The sequence below is a fragment of the Seriola dumerili genome, unplaced genomic scaffold (assembly GCF_002260705.1).
Source record: "Seriola dumerili isolate Sdu_G_001 unplaced genomic scaffold, Sdu_1.0 BDQW01000322.1, whole genome shotgun sequence".
NCBI lineage: Eukaryota > Metazoa > Chordata > Actinopteri > Carangiformes > Carangidae > Seriola > Seriola dumerili.
The window spans coordinates 2,629,123-2,647,611 of record NW_019174577.1 but is presented as its reverse complement, the minus strand read 5'-3'; the positions used below and the strand labels follow the sequence as shown (position 1 = coordinate 2,647,611).

Below are 18,489 nucleotides of genomic sequence, written 5' to 3'. Positions count from 1 at the left end.
GTGGTGGCAGAAAGTGAATGTGGATGCAGAGTGGTTATTTAGAAGATAGAATCAGGTGCACTGATTGTGTGACAAGCTGAATGATTTTATATAATATTGTTATAATAAAAAAGAAAAACAAATTGTTCACCTGTTGATCCCGTTCTTTGCAACTCACTTCATGCACAAATACTGTTGATTGAGCACACAAAAGCTTTTGAAAGCCGCGGCTTCCACACTGTGCCTCACATCTATTTATGGGTGATGGAAATCTGAAGTCTTAATTTGGCTGTGACGTGTGTATGGGAGGTCGGACAGCTGGGTTCACTGTGCAGCTGCTGCATTAGCTAGCGAATATGAAGACTCACAAATGACAAGATACCATTTGAATTTCTTTCATTAATCTTTAATTAACTCTTTAATTAAATTTATTGACAAAAAGCCAATAAGGTTAATCAAAGAAGAAAAAATCCAAGAAATTCCTGAGAACGCAAAAGGGGAGATCTGAAAAAATGACAGTAATCATTTGGACCTCACCAAAAGCCTTGTAGCTCATCTCATCTCTGTGCATTCATGAGGCTGTGGCTAAGAACAGCAGAGGGCCTGATTAAAGATATGTTGAAGATGACACAGAGAGAAATGCAAAAAAGAATATGACCTACCTCTAGTAAGATTTAAAAGTATCAGATTGGCAAAAATAGGGTAGGAAATGTCAGTGTAGCCAAAGAACAGAAAAAAGACAAGCAAGTCATTGAGATGTACAGACACAGGCGTTGGGATAAGGACAATCAATAAACTGATGTATTTCCCTGAGCCGGGACAAATAAAGGATTTCATTTCAAGTCCAAATCCCCTGTCTTTAATATCACTGCAGAGCATCTATGGCTTGCTTCAAAGAAAACAAAAAGATGAATCTAGGAGAACGTTCTAAGGGATACACATAAAGACAATGACAATCATGACCACAATAAGACAGTATTAAACGAATATTCACCCCAAAACAAGAGCAGCTTAGATTACTGTTCACAAGTATAAGAGCTTAATCATCCTGAAGTTTGTTCAGTCATTCATTGGCATGGCAAGAAAACTAGTCTTTTGCATTAGGAGCATAAATGCACATTATATACACTCTGACACAAATGCCTGTCTCTGTAGTTATTAAGGCACTGAAGTTGGAGGGGCTGGGGAAGTAACAGGCATGGATATAGTGTGTGTGTGTGTGTGTGTGTGTGTGTGGATGTAGTATTCATTTGAGCTCAGAGTACAGTCTGACCAATGGTTTCCACAGGACTATACAACACATACAGTATGTCTTTAACAAATTATGAACAGCCCTTACAAACACAACACAAACGACTGATACTCACGGTAAATGCGTTAAAACCGCTTTCAAGACAGTGTGTTTTATGTTCACTTGGCTGTCTACATGAAGATATAGTACGACTGCATGATTTAAAAAGTGAGATTTGGTGCTTCGATTATTATGGAGAAAGCAAAAAAGACAGTAGAATGCGTGGCTTTTTTATAAATCCAGCACTGAATCATGTTCAGTGTGTTTCCATTGTGCCATCTCAGAGTCAGGTACTGCAGCCCTGTGAACATGTAACAACAACCACTCTTTACAGTCCAATGAAACAGATATTCCATCAACTGTCTTTTGTAATTGCAGTATTTTCATTTCTTCCATTTATACTGAAATGAACTACTGAATATGGAACCTGATGTCTTTTGTGTGTTTTTTTTTTGTTGTTGTTGTTGTTTTTTCATATCTGCACCAAGTAACAATTGACAGTTTTGTTCTGGTGATTGGATCTTAACATGACAGTATTGTTCTGTGGAAGCACATCACTATTACAGGCATTGTAGGACATTTCTTCGCTGTGCAACAAATCCTTATGTGATTTCCTGAAGGTGGGTCCTCTCCGAACAGTCACAGTGGTTGACATTAACCAGCTCCGGGTTAAGTCAAACTGTGGATTCTGGTGGAATTGTTAGCTTCATAGCTGCATGCTGAGGAGTTTATGACAGATGAGGGATAGTTTGGGTTGATCCTGGTAGGACAACAGGCGGAGAAAGTACAAGCAGATGTCAGATGCCTTACTCTCCTTGGTAGAGTTGCTCGTGGAAAGAAAGTGTGAGTCATATCCTTTGTTCCAGATAAATATCCATCACGGATAATTGATTTCCAGATACAGTTTTTTACAGTTTTTTTTTTTCTGTAGCTGCATGGGCACGGAAAAATTCTGCTCTGGAATAAGGTGGAGAAAGATTGATAGTTCAGTGATGGTGATAGAATAATCACATGTCTGACAGTAGATGAGTTGTCCATTACTGCATATATGAACCAAAATGTAATTGATTACCCCCACAAGGTTAAAAATAACCACCTATGTTTTCTTGAAAACATGCAATTTTCATCCAATGCACATTCAGTTCTTCTTACCATATAGAAGGCTGCCAATAATCTGAAGTCATCCTGCATCCCTGGTTACATTCATTTCCAATAATAACCATTATAAATGTCCTGCGTTCTTACCATCCCATGCAGAGGCAGGTGGCTCACTGTTTCCTCCTGACCACCTGTTTAAGGTGGAGCTCACTCTCTGCTGCAACAATAGGCAGCTCGTTCTTCAGATGATATGAGATAAGGTGGCTTATACTCTCAAATAACATGTCTTTGGTTCGGACCTGTGCAGAGAGGAAAGTACGAGATAGCAGGTGTAAGTAATCATGTTGACCACAAAGCTTATGATGGGATTTTTGTAAAGCCTGTTTGCCATATTGAAAGGTAATAGATATATTAAATGACAACAAATGAACTATGATCAATGTTCAGTGAATCCTAAAGACACCCACAAAGCAGTAATTACAAATCTTCATTTCATATCTTGCTTCACTGGCTTTTTCTGAACTACTATGACCTTTGATTGCTGGCAAACATAGTTTTGACAAGCTGTATCGCCTGCTATTAGACTCACCACTCCCTCAGGATCCACCAGCAGTAGGTGTTTTGGCAGGCCACAGTGCATGCCTGTTAGCACATACTGTCCCGGGTTGGTTGTGCTCTCCCGGACGAGGAAATCTCCGTCTCGGACCAGGAGTTTCTCTGCGTCTCGTCGGCTCATTCGGCTGTGGTACCAGGTCTCCCTGCGGAGCTGATCCTCGTTTGGGGCCACAGGGGCTCGACGGCGTGGAGGGCTGGGCCACTGGTCCTCCAGGATCCGAACGCCCCCCCCCCCAGCAGCACCTCCAGCTGTGACGGATATGCTGGACCCAACAGCTCCACCACTGGCCTCGTGGAGCTTCAGGGCATCTTCAAAGGGCCCTACAGGGACAGCAATGTTTCCCGAATAAAAATATTTTCACAATATTCAACAAAGTGAAATTATCCTCACTATATCTGTCAGAATATGTCATTCTACACCTTAGGACTTACTCATGTCGAAGAGATCTTTCTTGGGACTGTCGGGTGCCCTGCCCCCTCTGTGTCCACAGGGCCCCTGTGCCAGTGAATCCAGGTGTTCCAGACTCTGGGTGTTAACATACTGATGCTCTTCATAGTCTCTGCTGCTAGATGGTTGGCCGTCAGCACACAGGTAACCATCTGACGTCAGACCTGAGACAGACAGGTGCGCTCAGTGCATTTCTGACTTCTGGCGGGACATGCAGAACGGTGCGTGTGTGTGTATAGTCATATGTGTGTAAATATGTGTGTGAAAATCTTTTATGTTTCTTATTTTTTGGGCCCTCTCTAATGGTTGACATCACAATTTGAAATATTTCCACAGACAATTAAGACCAGTTGCAGTATGTACTTAAGTGACTGTGTATTACGAATGTCATCTTTTTTTTCTTTTTTTTTTACCAATTGTATGTAGGAACCAATGAGAGAGTAGCTTCTGGAGGGCCCTAGTAGCTGAATGGTTACAGTGCATGCCACAAAACACCAAGGTCCATGGTTCAAGTCAATAATGAAGTATTAACAATAGTCAATACTTGAATAGAATAGCTTATTTATATTGTTTTTTCATGCTATAAAAATAAAAATAAAAAGATTTATCCTGAGGAACTGAGACCATTGCAGATATTTGTGGAAACAAATAGTACATGTTACCTGAAAAGAATGGTGTGGTCTCCACTAGATTCCTCCACAAAGATAATAAAAATCATTTCTCAAGATTAACTATGGTAATAATCCAAAGGGAATTCAGAGAATCTTGAGGACGCTCCAAACTTCTCTCCTATCAAAGCTGATGGACAACCTGAACCACGAGGTAAAGTCTATCTATCTAAAGGTCATCCTGATTAAAGGTCCCAACAATCCTAATTCTATCAGGTGATTCTAAGAAGAGTCCAAACACTGGACTTTTTATGCCTGTGCCAGATCGTAAGTACATTTAATTCAGGGCAAAGTGCAGGAATGAGAGAAATGATCAGTGAGAGAGGTGAAGAACAGCCTCCATGTGTAGAGACAATTTAATTACAGATCCATAGACATCTGACAAGACCATTGAAAAATCCCTCAACTTATTCTCTATTAAGGATCACTGTTTTCCTCACTAGGTAAATAAAGAACATTCACACCCAAACCAAATAATAAAAAAAATCTGATATAGATTTAATAAGTATCTTTTTAATCTCTTTCATCTTTAATCTCAGCTAATATTACCCCTAATAAGGCAATATTATCTTATAAAGTAGCTCTCTGGTATTTCAAAATAAAAGATTACAAACAATGCCCCTCTATAACAAACTGGTGTAAAAGGTTACAGGCAAGTTTTTTTTCTTGCTGTTATACCTGCTTTTTGCCACAGGGTGTCTCACCTGAGCTGCTGCAGGTCTCAGTGTCCCAGTGAAGCTCATAACACAGTTGACCAGGGGGATAAGATGCTTGCTCCCTTCTAGCTGGTGAGCTCATCTGCAAACACACATATACACATGAGGAATACATCCTAAATACATTTATGTCTCTATACCTGAATGGACAACCCTCTCATCTCTTGTCCGCACATTATGTTGTTTTGAAGCACTCTATTTGAAACATTAGCTACAGCATGTCACCATTTTGAACAAGCTGCAGGGAGAGAGACATGATTTCTCTCAACCGGTCAGCAACAGAGGACAGAGGACTAGATGTAATCATATCTGCCTTTGGCAATTACGGTGCAGGCATATCAGGAAGACAGTTATGGAGTATGTTTTCATGTTCTTGCCGTTTGCCTACCGGTAAACGATGCAGGGAAGGAGAAGCAAAACATAATAGTCACCAATTTATGAGGGAGATATCAAAGAGTTTACCTGAGTCTGGCTGTCATTGTCTGGTAAAGGATAGTTACTTAATACCTGATAAAGACCAGATGTAGCTTCAATTACATCTGTAATAACATTAGATGGTGAATTTGGGAATTTCACATCGCACATGATTCTTGGATGCTGTCTTAGTGCATCTCAAGCTTACATATTTGGCAGTGTTATATACTGCAGTGGAGGAGGAAGTATTCAGATCCTTTTAATGATACCTTTTTTAAATTCATTAATACATACAGATACACATTCTCTTCTCCTCAACAAACTTGTGACTTTTACTACGTTGCTTATAGCACTATTCCTGTTGCCATTTTTTATGGCTTCCATTTTTATTCATTGCACTTTACTCAACTTAACACTACTTACACTTTACTGTCTCTTACTGTCTGACTTTTCACTAATCTTTGATTGTTTTTGAGGAACATTGGAGAATTTGACCTCTCTCCTCAGCTACTTTTTCACAAAGGGACACAAACCAACAAGGTGTCAGCCACTTGTTATATCTTACACAGTGTGTGTGGTTACAGCTGTCAAATGAATGCAGTGGTGTAAAATGTACAATATTTCTTTTGGAAATGTAGTGCAGTAGAAGAATAAAGTTAGAAATAAAGTACCTCAAAACTATACTCAAGTACAGTACTTGAGTGAACTTCATTATATTCCCCCACTGCTACACTGCACAGCTAAGGCTACCATACCAGAATCCAGAACCTGACCCAACTTGACGTTCCAGGACACTCACCTGTGCTGCTGTCTTGCTCTGTGGCTGGGTGTGGATGTGACCCAGGAGGGCTCCACTGGGCCTGAGCCTGGAATCCACTACACCCCCAACAGGTGGCTCCTTCCCTGGGATGCTGTTGTAGTAATCATGCTCAGAGAAGTCCTCATCCTCCCCCCACAATGGCTCCTCCGGCCTGACAGACCTGAGGAGGCACATACATGTGAGTGAAAGTAAGTAAGTACATTAAAGAAAATACAATGAAAAACAGAAAACATGCCAATGTTTTTATTTCACTGTGCATGAGCATACTAACAGTATTATTACAACTAAATCAAGACCACTACTTCTATAATCAGAGCAAAAATAAATTTGATTATCATTGTTTTATTATTTTTTACAGCGATATTAATAGTAAAGATAATGATCAGGAGATCTAGGTTCTCAAATGGATCAGTTCAGATCAGATGACATCTCCACATCCGAAAGTGCTCTATATGATTCAGTTAGAGATTGATATCACTAGAGCTGGTGCTGATGTTCATTTGGAACCAGAACAGAAAGACCAACAGTCTGGAGTTCCTCCTGTCTCTACAGTTGCATCACTGCAACACCTGAAGTTTGGTCACATGGTGAGAAGATCTGTGAGGATCAGTATTAAAAGAATGGATTTTTGAGGTAACACAAGAACAAACTATCATGTCTCTCAGTAACAAATGAAAAAGTAATCTGAGAGCTGTACAGTAGATCAGGTTTTTGTGTTGAAAATTCCAACTAAGCTTTTTTTTTTTAATGTAGGATGCCTGGCCTGTATAGTGTCAAAGTATTTATATTGTCAAACTAAGTATGATCGATTATGCCAAGAAAGTAAACTTCCCCCACCTCCACTTCCCCCATGTCAATTTTCCTAAAACAGCATCTGATTTATATTGATATTTGCTGCAATTGTCTGTATTGTATTGTATTGTACACTGTATTTGCAGTGTTTGGTTTAACCTTGAGAATATTGCTGTACAGGGAAAGTATTTACAGATATTTCTTAGCAACTTGGTTCTGGTTACTGTGTATAAATAGGCTACAAATGTATGATTTAATAGTGTGTCACAACTCCATGGATGCCACAGAATTGAAAGACAGCACAAAAAAAAAAGTTTATATCTGTTCATAGAGGTTGTGATTTTGGCAGGACTGTGTTACCTCTCCACTGATGCCATAGTTTTGGGAGGACTGTGTAGATACTGTTTGAACTGCAGCTCGAAGGCCTGGCCGATGGTGCTGATGACACTCTGGGCTAAACCATCTGAGCACTCCAGGATATGACAAGCTGAAGGAAAAAAAAAAGACAAGAAGTTGTTTTTTTTCCAGCTGCCACATACTTTCAGGAGTAAGATCCTGACCTAAGATTAATCCCACTATGTTTATCCTATATGCTAATTTTTTCTTTTTTAACGGGGATGATATCTTGCTCAAAAATATTAGTAATTTATATTATAAAATAAAAATCGCAGTAGATGTCATAGTAAGGTCTACTCTCACATCCAGGATGACTTCATGGAAAAACTATTTTACTTCCAAATGAAAAAGAAGCTTTTCAGGACACACCTCTCTGATTCACCGGGTCTTTGGCCACATACGCTACATAATCAGGCGTGTCCTGCAACACACAAGAGGAAAAATTCAATTAGTCCTGATAAACTAGATGTACATTATTACATTAAAGCCTTCAGTGATTCTTGGATCATGAGATTGGAAAACAGTAAAATGCAATCCAGTAAGATATGTGCTGTCTGCCAAAATGTCCATTCCTGCAACAACAACGTGAGAGAGAGTTGGGAGTAAAATGCTGCACTCACTGTGTCTCCCCCAGAGGCAAATGAGATGGATTGCATGGGATGATGCGCTATCACCTGAAAGACACAAGTAGATAAATCAGAGGCAGAGGTTTGTCTTTTTGTTGTTGTTGTTATTTTATCGATTAACATGGATATATATATAGCAATGTAGATGGAAAAGGAGACAAGAGATGCCAAGATCCAATGAAGTAAAGGTTAAGGGGTTTGACAGATACAGGATTTGAACCAATGTCAACAATTATACCAACAATACATGTATGAGTGAAGCTGTTGGCAACTCACTAAACATTGTTCATAATAAAAAGAATTCTGTATTTCCACCAACATTTTATTCTGCAGGGGAAATTACTTTAGCAGTTAATTTACTCATGACCCATCACACCTATTTATTGGATGTGGAAACTCAGGGACAATTAAATGAGAAATTAATTCACGCATGTCATTATGAAAGTTGAAGGAATTCAGTTTTGGTCACAGAGGATCCTTATATACAGAATATCAGCTGTGGACAATAACATTTATTAAAAGGATATTTGGACAAATTTATCACTCTAATTTCTCATTCTGAATTTACAGTGCTTTAGAAGCATCTAACCTGTCGTGTGGTAGGGATGAGCAGACCAAGTCCGTCTATGGAAATATTGACAGCGATACTCATGCCTGCAAATCGCAGGTTACTCTTCCCCATAATGGACTGGAGAGCTTTGTTCACGGCCTGCATGAGAAAGATTACAGTGAAAATGATCATCACATATTTAAAAGTGTGGTTATTTCAGAAAAGGATAATGCCATCCTGTTTTTGTCAAGAGAGACAACCTGCATAGGGCAACAGATGAGTTTGTTTTGTCCCATTCAGTGATTCAGAGAGCGTCACACAAGCTGTCACGTGTACCAAAGTGACTGTCGTAGACACTGTACCCTGCATGGTAAATTTTACACATCTAGTTCTCCAGCAGCAACAATTTTAGTATAAGTGAGAATACCAGGAAATATTGCAAACAACATAAAGAAACATGCACAGTAGGATTAAAAGTTTACTATTAACCTTCTTCCTCCAAGGCCCCTTTCCTCCTGGCACAGCTTCACAGAGCCTGTTGATGGCTTCCCTAATTAACAAAATGAAGAAAGGTCAAAGGTCAAAATATAGTGGGAGACAGTGGCTAACGATCAGCTGGGTGCAAAGACATATTTATGATCTCGACATCATGTTGATTTATGGTTGCTGGATTGTTCCATGAGTATTGCTGAGATGAAAAGTTTTAGATGTTTAGCCCATGTATGTTCAGGGCTACACAAATTTGCTCCATCATGATGATGGAAAAAAACCTGAGGTTAAACATGAACAGAAGCTTTGTATTTCCTCCCTCGGGCTAAAGTCATAGGTCACAGACCCTTCACAGTTCAAAGGTCAAGAAAAGGTTTCCAGCAGGGCTGTTCACAATGTACTAAACTAGCTTTTAACACTGATTTCCATGGATCTAACAAAAAAAAAACAATCTTCGTCATCATCAGTGATTGTTTATCAAACTCATGTTTAAGTTCCCATTGAATTAGAGAAAAAAAAACACTATAATCTGATGCAAAATAAAGTGTCTGCATGTTTTCTTTAGAGTGTCTTTATTCACATTTATTTTCCACAGTGCAATTCACTCTGCAGATTTGTTACAACTTTGCAGTGAAGCTGCTGTAACTCCTGGGAATGGCTGTCTAATGGGCGTTTAAAGCCTCTGTCCCCTGTGGGTCTGATGGCAGGAGTGAGCCATAATGTGGATTTGAGGCTGGAGCACACACACTCTCTTTGCCAGGGGACAGCGGGGACAGCAGTCAAGAAGCCAGCTGCCCCTATCAAGTGGCTCGTAAATATTTAAAAAGCAGCGTCCCGGGCCCCATCTCGAGTAAAGGTCTTCTCAGGGATTTTTGACAAACACCACAATGTTCAAATGACTCATGCTGATGAGAGGGCAGAGGGAGGAGGAGGGGGAGGGGGAGAGAGATGGGCTGCTGTTGTTGTTTTTGTCTGCAGCCTCAGTATCTTCCCTGCAATAAAATGCTGGGCTTCATTATCACTGGTGTTGCTGTTTAACACCGTGACACACAGAATACTGTTGAGAGAATGAACCCTTTTCAAATCCAGGAGCTGAAGTATGTTTTTCTCTGACAACCACTGAAATGATTTGCAGTAGTTTTCCAGGACTCAGTTAAGTTATGTACAGCCAGCTTTCGATGGAAAATAAAGGCTCCCACTTTAAATTGCTGCTTTTGAATTTCAGGCAGCAACAGTTCACATGTTGTAGATATCCTATAAAGTTTTTTTTGGATCTATGAAGACAATCAATCATTGATTTTTGGACTTGTGGGACAGATGAGCAGTAACATGGTCCCCAAGGAATCAGAGTCACACGCCTCATGTCATTAGCATCACTAGAGAATTTGGAAGTCTGTTTTAAAGTAGCCTTTGACTAAATGCTTTATACAAGCTATTCAAAAAAAGGCCATAGTGCATTTGACAGAGGGTAAGCACCCTGAAAGTTGACCATAAAGGCAACAACCTCAAGGACACAAAAACAAAACAGATTCATCATCAATGCATGAAAAAATCATGATTACAAATGATGTCATGCAGTTAGTCATACAACCTAAATAAACCTGGTGTACACAGCTTATGCTTTGCATGGTTCCTCCCTTTGCTAATGTTTTGTTTTGCTGTTTTGTTTTGAACAACCCGCCCCCCCTTTAAGAAGTTACAGCCGCAGACATTATCCAACAGGGTGCGTTCATGGGGACCACTGCAGCTTTCCACAGTCATTAGTGAACACCATCAATAATAGATCCCTCTCACTCTCTCTCTCTGTATCACTCTATCTCTGCTGCCTCTACCCCCCTGCACTTAAGCCTTGGATGCATGGTGGGCTCCGATTACTAGCGATCGATTGTGGAGGAGAGAGAGGAGGGTGAGAGACAGATAGGAAGAGCGGGGGGAGTGTGTTTCTCCCATGTGGTTGAGGATTGCAAAGAACCCTGTTTGTAACAATAACATCACATGTAGGGTATAAAAAACACAAAGACACAAACATATTAAGACCCTGAGGTATAGGTTTATACATAAACATATCACGACCTGTCACACCAGTGAACACATACTGTGCAGAGTAGTTGTGTTTGTCTTTTAACTGGGACACGCAACACTGCAGTGCTGCCATCATGCACAATCTTGTGACTTTAGTTTGTGTTGATTTTTTTAAGATTTGCGTTGGTATTACATTTCCAACTGGTCGATCATGGTTTGGTAAAATAACCTTATAGAAATTCAAAACTGTGCTGTTGTCAATTAAAAAATAATGAAATTCTTCAACATTTCCAAAAGGTAAATTATTTTAAATCAAAGCTTGAGGTGAGACTTTATTTTGCTTATTACAGCAAAAGCCACATAACTAAGGATAATCCATCAAGTCAAAGGGACATATATGATAAGAAAATGAAAAGAAACACTCAATCTATGTACTGTACCAGCCCAGCATTGACACACCGCTGATAGCAATTGGATATCATAGCCGTTGGTACTTCAGTTAATCCTATACATCTTGGATCAAATTCTCCTGACTCATCACTACCAGTAGAAATGGTTACCAGCTTACCTCGTCACCTGAGTTCGCGTGTTGAAGTCCAGGGAGCGCATTGACTTCAACACTTCAATGCAGCCCATATACTGCAAAGAAAAACAACCCAAACAAAAAGAGTTACAACACGTTTCAAAATATGTCTGCAGACAGGTTTTGGTCCAGACTACATGCCCCTTTTTGACTAATGACCTGTGCATGTCGAGTGCTGTAAGTGCTTGTGGTGTGATATCTCCAAAATGGGATATGGCCTAAAAAATGAAAGCTGAAAGTGAACATAAACTTGCTGTAGCATATTACTGAAATTACCTGCTTTCTGAGGACCTTAACTAGCATAATAAATAATTATCTAAATGTTTAAAAAGAATAAACCTGTACAGCAAATACTGTATTTCAAGAAAAACTTTTCAAAATTGTTTTTTAGTACCATTGCAAATTATCTATTGGCAAACATGACTATTCCCAACAACACATAATTATCTAGCTCAAACAAACATTAAAGGCCATTAAAGTGTGATGCAGTGAGTGGCAGCCAGCTGAGCAGCTTCCTAATGGCTGCCAGGTTGAGGTGCTAATGGCACCTTGACTAGATTAGCAGCACTAAGAGCTCCAAATCATGGACGAGCTGTAGCTCCTTAGTCCTCTGGGGGATGCTAAGGGTGTCAGTGTGTGTATGTACTGCAAAAAATCATTGCATTTGAGGATGCTTTGTATATCTGTGAGGTTTAGATGAAAAGATTTAATGGTGACGGAAATCTACTACTTAATATTTCTGTTTGTAAAACAGTTGCATTGCCATCACCAGTAAATGTTTATCTGTATAGTAACATATAATGTAACATTTGTCTATTTTAAGTCTCATAAAATTTGGGATCTAATACTTTAGAAATGTAACACCTTGTCTGATTTGTAAACTCTTTGTGAAACCTATCTGGTGCGACATACAACTCACATCTTATCCACCCCACATTATTTTGGCTCAATCAATGTCGTGTTTTCTACAGTTATTACTGTACTCAGTATAGCAGACAGCGACAGACCACACGACAGCCACACAAACAAACACACACTCCAGAGAGAGAGAGAGAGAGAGAGAGAGAGAGAGAGAGAGAGAGAGAGAGAGAGAGAGAGGAGCAGAGAGAGAGAGAGAGAAACCTTTGAGTCTGAGAGCTTAATGAGCTTTCTAACCAGATTTGGAGACGGGGGGATGTCTTCCATCAGGAAAATTGTCTCTCTTTTTTCTTTCCCGCTCTCTGCCAATGCCTTCATTGTCACTCATTCATCTGCTGATGCAATGCATCCCCTCCTCTATCACGCTATCTGCACTTTTATCCTTTTTGGATAGTCCAAACTCACTATTCCTGTGACTACAGGAACAATGACTTTCCAAGAAGCATAATTTAATAAGAATGGCATCCTCTTTCAAACTTTCTTGCATCGTGGCTGCCTACTTTGAGATAAATCGTGGTCAGTTCATAGTTTGCCAATGTAGAAAATGTCGTAAACTAATTTTATTATCTAGTATAATGCAAGGCCAGACCAAGAAACATGCAGAATATGTAACAGTGGATGGACAGAGAGTGGTCAGATAATGAGGACCGCAGGATGTTACCAAACAGTACCTGAATGGTGCAGAGAGTAAATGATTAGTTTTTTGAACTTTGATGGACCCTAAGAAAACTGCACCCATAGCAACAGAAAATCATGTTACAGATTACAGATATTTATAATTTGATGGGGAAATAATGTGCACCAGATTGTAATGGAGCTGTATAAAATGATAGCTGTCTGGTTTTAATATAGCTCTTTAAATGATAGCTGCTTTGGCAGCTGCAGTTCTTTGTTTGATGGTTGCTGCAGTGTCCTGGCTGTCAGAGACGGCAGATGCGAGCCAGGCACAGAGCCTGACACGACTGTGAGGACAGAGTCAAAGTGTAAATAGGAAACCAATACTAAGAATCATATTTGTATCTTTCCCAGCAGAGAGAGTGTGTGTTTGTGTGGATGTGGATGTGTGGGTATGTGAAAGACTGAGTGAGAGAGAGAGAGAGAGGACAGAAATAGAGGGAGAGAGAGAGCTGGCGCTATGGTAGCTATGCTGATTAAAAATGGCACAGCGCAGCAGAAATCTACTGTCACTTTGACACTAATACATGCAGCAACTACTCCTCCCTGCATAGACTTACCACTGAATTGCACATATACCACCGCTTTGGGTGCCGTGAAATGCTTTTCAAACATTAGCTCACATGGCACTTCTAAAATGATTGCAGTGCACGTTCAGAGATGACAACGATAAGCTGTTAAAAGCTTAGTCTGATAATTAACTGAGTTATCAATCACCTATGAGAGCAGCACTTGTTATGAATCTAGGAAAGCTCTGCGTGGGGACGAGAGCTCATACGCACTCATCATTGGACCCCTCCCAAACTGATCCAACCGTCCTCCTCCACATCACATGATGCAAATGACTGATTAAATGTAATTGAATATAGGAATGAATGGTGCCTGTATAATGCCATTAGAAAGCATGCTTGGGCCCCAGACTGCACTAATCAAGAGCATGTCATTAGTTTGGGTGGGGGGGTCGGGGGAGAAGAGCAGTACAACGAGGGGCAGGAACAGGAGCGGGGGATCGCTAAGGGGAGATCATTGACATTGACGTCAAGCAGTCCGCAAATCACAAGCACGCACTGCTGAAGATGTCTCTTCAGAACACTTAATTATCTGTTTGGTTTATAATCAACGAACTAACCCTCAGTTTCTTTATGTAGCCTGATCTTATTTTCATAAAAACACAGAGTTTGTGTAATATTTACAAACATCACTCAAGCTGACTATAATGATGCTAAGATTGGGATTCGCTATGCTGAGGGATTGTAAATTACACTTTATGGACAAAATCTTAGGGTCTCATTGCACAAATGAAATGAATGTAAACAATCCCAAAACCACACAAAGAGCACCACTCCCACAAGCTTACGGTGGGATCTTACAATCAGACACAGGTTAAATGCACTATAAATACAGATGGTTATTGTTTGAAGTAGTGTATGATGCATACAACCTATGGTAAACAGTGCTGCAGAATAACAATCCTCACTACAGTCTGAACACATTATTTCATGGTTTATCTTTTTCCACCATGATGTCTGTTTCTGCTATCCTCCTGACGCAGTCTCCCCACCAGCCACACCAAGTCATCTATCTGGATTAAATTATGTATTCCCCAGCCCTCTCCACATGAGCTGCATAACAAACTGCCTGGCACTGTGGTGTCCTTTTGTTTCCCACCCAGGCATAGAAACCTAAATGGGGTCATCAATATTATGGCATTCACAGGTACCTGTGAGAAGACAGTTGTTTATTAATGTGCACCTGGAAAAGTTTTTCTTTTTCTTCCTTTTAAATACAAAAAGACACAAATTCTGAATGAAGTGAGTGTTTAACTTCTTTTACAATGAATAAACAGTATGCGTTAAAAACATGTGGCCAGTGACTCACCCTGACAATATAAGAGGCACCTGGTCCTGCAATCTTCTTGTCAGGGTGCAGCCAGCCCTGGGAGGGTTTGTGGATGAAGCTGCCCTTCTGGTTGAAGTCTTCTCCTCCCAGCCACATGCCCTCCACTCTTGTCCTGCGGTTCATTCCTGACCTGGAGCTGCTGGAACCACCAGGGCTCGCCATGACCTCTGTGGCCCCAAATCCGTGCCCCCCTGGACTGGCAGAGTTTGCTGCTGCTACTGCTCTCTGCCCCCGAATGGCCTGTAGGGAACAGGGGGTGACACACACAGGGTCACAGGAGTTGAGCACTGCTGCAAGACTGGCCACTGGGCCACTGACTGAGGTCACACCACTGGGCCTGTGTGATGTTGAAGACGGGGAGACAGAGGCCTGGGAAGACGCTGCTGCTGCCTTGCCAGAGTCTTTGCTAGAGCTGGAGCTGGAGCTGGAGTTGGACGGGCTCCGGCTGAGCAGCGAGTTGGAGAACTTCCACTGGGGCATCTTAGGGATGAGCATGCAGAAGGTTGTGGTGGCATCCTGTTCCCCATCCAGGCAAGGGGAGTCAGCCAGGGCTGTAGCCCCAGCAGAGGAGGAGGTCCTGGTACTGGGATCCAGAGGAGGCAGAGGAAGGCTTGGGGTGGAGGAAGGGACTACCGGTGTGGCCACAACTTTGCCACTCATGGCTAAGCTCTGCATCAGGTCGTCGGAGGAGGTCACAGACTCGTTGCGAAAGCGGCCATACTTTGGCTTAAGGAGCATGCCCGGAGGAGCCGCCTGAAGCAGGACCTGAGAGGGGGGATAACTGCCACAGGATGAAGGGGGGGAAAGGGGAAAGGGGGAAGGGAAGGGGAGGGGGGAGGTGTGATGGAAGAGGGGGAGAAAACTAGAGACAAAATCTTCCAGGCGGAGTCCTATATCCTTGTCAAAGTCAACTGAATGCTGTCTGGTCCTCTCCCGTTCACGCACACACACTGTCCCACTCTCATACCGCTCTCCTCTCTATCTGAGATGGCCCTCTTCCTTTCACTGCCTTAGGCAAGCTCGCTCTTATGCTCCCAGTCTCTCTCTCTCTCTCTTTCTCTTCGGATGATGTCATTGGGTCTATTAGCCCTGCCCTGCCCAGCTGCTCTCAGACTATATTAGCTAAAACACATCTGCCTGAACAACCCTGCTCGCAGACACACACATTCGCACACTGCAGAGCACCTATTATTGTGCATAAAGGACATTCAGCACATTAAAAACACGTCAGTATAGAGTATCTTTTGGAAAAATTGTATGATTTCAAGTCTCTGACTGAACAAAGCTGTTATTGTATAACCTGAGACAATAAAAGAAAGCAATGATAATGAGGTTACATTTAAGGTTGCATTGCTTTTAAGTTAATCAAAGCAAAGCCAGTGCTCTTTTTCTCAATTTTTAACTCACTCTCAAGACAATACATACAAGAATATTTCACTTCAGTAGGAATGTACACAAAAATAAACAATATTTTGTAACAGTACACACTGATATGACTATATTCAAATACAAATAGAAATATTAACAGAAGAATTGATAGAGAATAAATACAGGGATGAATGTCATCCAATTGTCAGGGTATGTGGTAAGTAGGGGTGGACCCAAAATGCAGCCAACACTTGGGAGACGGTGCAGACAGGTTTATTAAACAAAAGAACTTAAAAAACAAGCACAGGGAACCACAAGGAACAGCAGACCAAAACACGAGAAGCACAGGGGATGACAACAGGCAACATAAACAGACTAAGGACAAACCGGACATGAACAGCTTGGGGACGAACCAGACATGAACAGGCAACGCGACCAGATGATGACAAACCCAGAGATAAACAGACGAACCGACACAGACAAAGGGGAGCACAAAGACTATATAGACACAGGAGGCAAGGGTGATTGCACACAGGTGAAACACATTAGGGTGGGGCAGACAATCACCACACAGAAACAGGACCAAGACAGGAAGCAAAAACACTGACACACAAGGAAACCAATTACAAAATAAAACAGGAAGTGCGAAAAGTCCAAACAAAACTAACAAAAGGTGTCTGCCATAGCAAACCATGACACCAGTTAGTTTAAGTGTATTTTGTGTGAGTCGAAAACTTAACAAAGGACACAATGCAGCCACACTCATAAGGGACTATGTGTCTGAAAACATCCACCCTATCCCATCTGTCTGAATTCTCTTCCAAACTTCCCTCCCACCCGCCTCCCCAGAGAGCAATCAGCCATCTCAGCACGATCCTTTGAGCCCCTCAACTCCACCCACCCTCATGCCTTTTTCCCGATTCTCTGTCAAATCATTTTTACTCCCTTTTTTTCCCCCAATTTCTCTCACAATTGTGTTTTCCCATCTTGCATACAGGTAACATAAGGTATGCAACAGCAGTCAAGGTTCTGAGAGTGAAACACAAAGTGGGTTAAGCAGGGATTTACACCACACAACTTTTTTTTTTCCATTTTGTGGTGGTCCAATTGTGTTCATAGGTAAGAGTGAATACAAGGTATTGAAAAATAAAAAAAAGACCACAAAGGTTACTCAATTTGTTGGGAAAATAAAGAAGAGAAAACTGACATTAAATGTTATAACGACACAAGAAAAAACTCAGTGGTCAGAAACAAGTGGTCAGAAACTCAGTGTGCAAACAAACAATGTCTGGAATGATTGTGAAATAACCCAATAGCCAGGGTCATCTGTTACCCACAAAGGAGGGGTAATGCACTGACTAAATAATGCCACCTACACAGACAAGGAAAAGCTCATTATGTTCCTGTCAATAGCTTAAATTCAATCAAGCAAGTCATTACGATTTGTTTAGTCCCATAATTAGTCTGGACAGTATAGTGTCTTGTTTTCTTTCCAACAAAATGTGACTCACTAAACAAAATATGACTCATTCAAAACAGTACTGACCAAAATATGAGCAAATTCTACACTAAATGTATTCACAAATGCATCAAAGGCAGGAAGCTTACCTATATGTCTGGGTCTGAAGAGAAAAAGGATGAAAATAAGATCGAGCCCAGTAAACATCCAATGACTTTTATCAAAGATAAGCTATGGTTGAAAATGCAAACAATTTAATTTCACTAGTCAGGAAACCCTATAACAACTGAAAAACCCACACACACAAATAAACCACACTCAGATTCACTATGACACCACCACCACTGCCATCCCACCTTCTCTCAAACAGCCAATCACTTCTTGTTTGTTTGCTACAGGGTATAAGAAGTTACTGATAAACCAGATGTAATCGATACATTTTGACAGACGTAGCTGGCCTTCCTCAGTGCACTTTTTTCCTGACAAATAATAACTGCACTGACAACAGATGCAAAATAAAAGAGATAGGCCTATAAATGTATTTCTACAAATCAATCTGAATTTTAAACAAATGATAGTGGTATGAAAGTGGTACTAGGTTTAATTTTCATAAATATCAGTTATCTGATTGCACCTGATGTTAGATTGCATTTTCAATCACAA

At 40.9% G+C, this 18,489-nt stretch overlaps 1 protein-coding gene across 2 annotated transcripts; it reads right to left on the bottom strand.

Annotated features, from left to right (window-relative positions):
• Positions 1-434: 434 nt before the first annotated feature.
• Positions 435-18,084, bottom strand: LOC111232138 (SHC-transforming protein 2-like). Of its 2 annotated transcripts, XM_022759509.1 has the most exons (14): positions 17,976-18,084; positions 14,979-15,239; positions 11,493-11,563; positions 8,903-8,963; positions 8,453-8,572; positions 7,858-7,911; positions 7,607-7,658; positions 7,202-7,328; positions 6,029-6,209; positions 4,804-4,897; positions 3,416-3,595; positions 2,958-3,304; positions 2,516-2,667; positions 435-2,227 (listed from the first exon to the last, which is right to left on the bottom strand). In XM_022759509.1, the coding sequence occupies exons 2-13, from the start codon at positions 15,159-15,161 to the stop codon at positions 2,539-2,541; spliced, it is 1,599 nt and encodes a 532-aa protein (XP_022615230.1). In that variant the 5' UTR covers positions 15,162-15,239; positions 17,976-18,084; the 3' UTR covers positions 435-2,227; positions 2,516-2,538. The 2 variants fall into 2 exon arrangements, with proteins under 2 accessions (XP_022615230.1, XP_022615229.1); XM_022759508.1 differs by lacking the exon at positions 17,976-18,084 and having other exon boundaries at positions 14,979-15,737.
• Between the last annotated feature and the right edge of the window lie 405 nt (positions 18,085-18,489).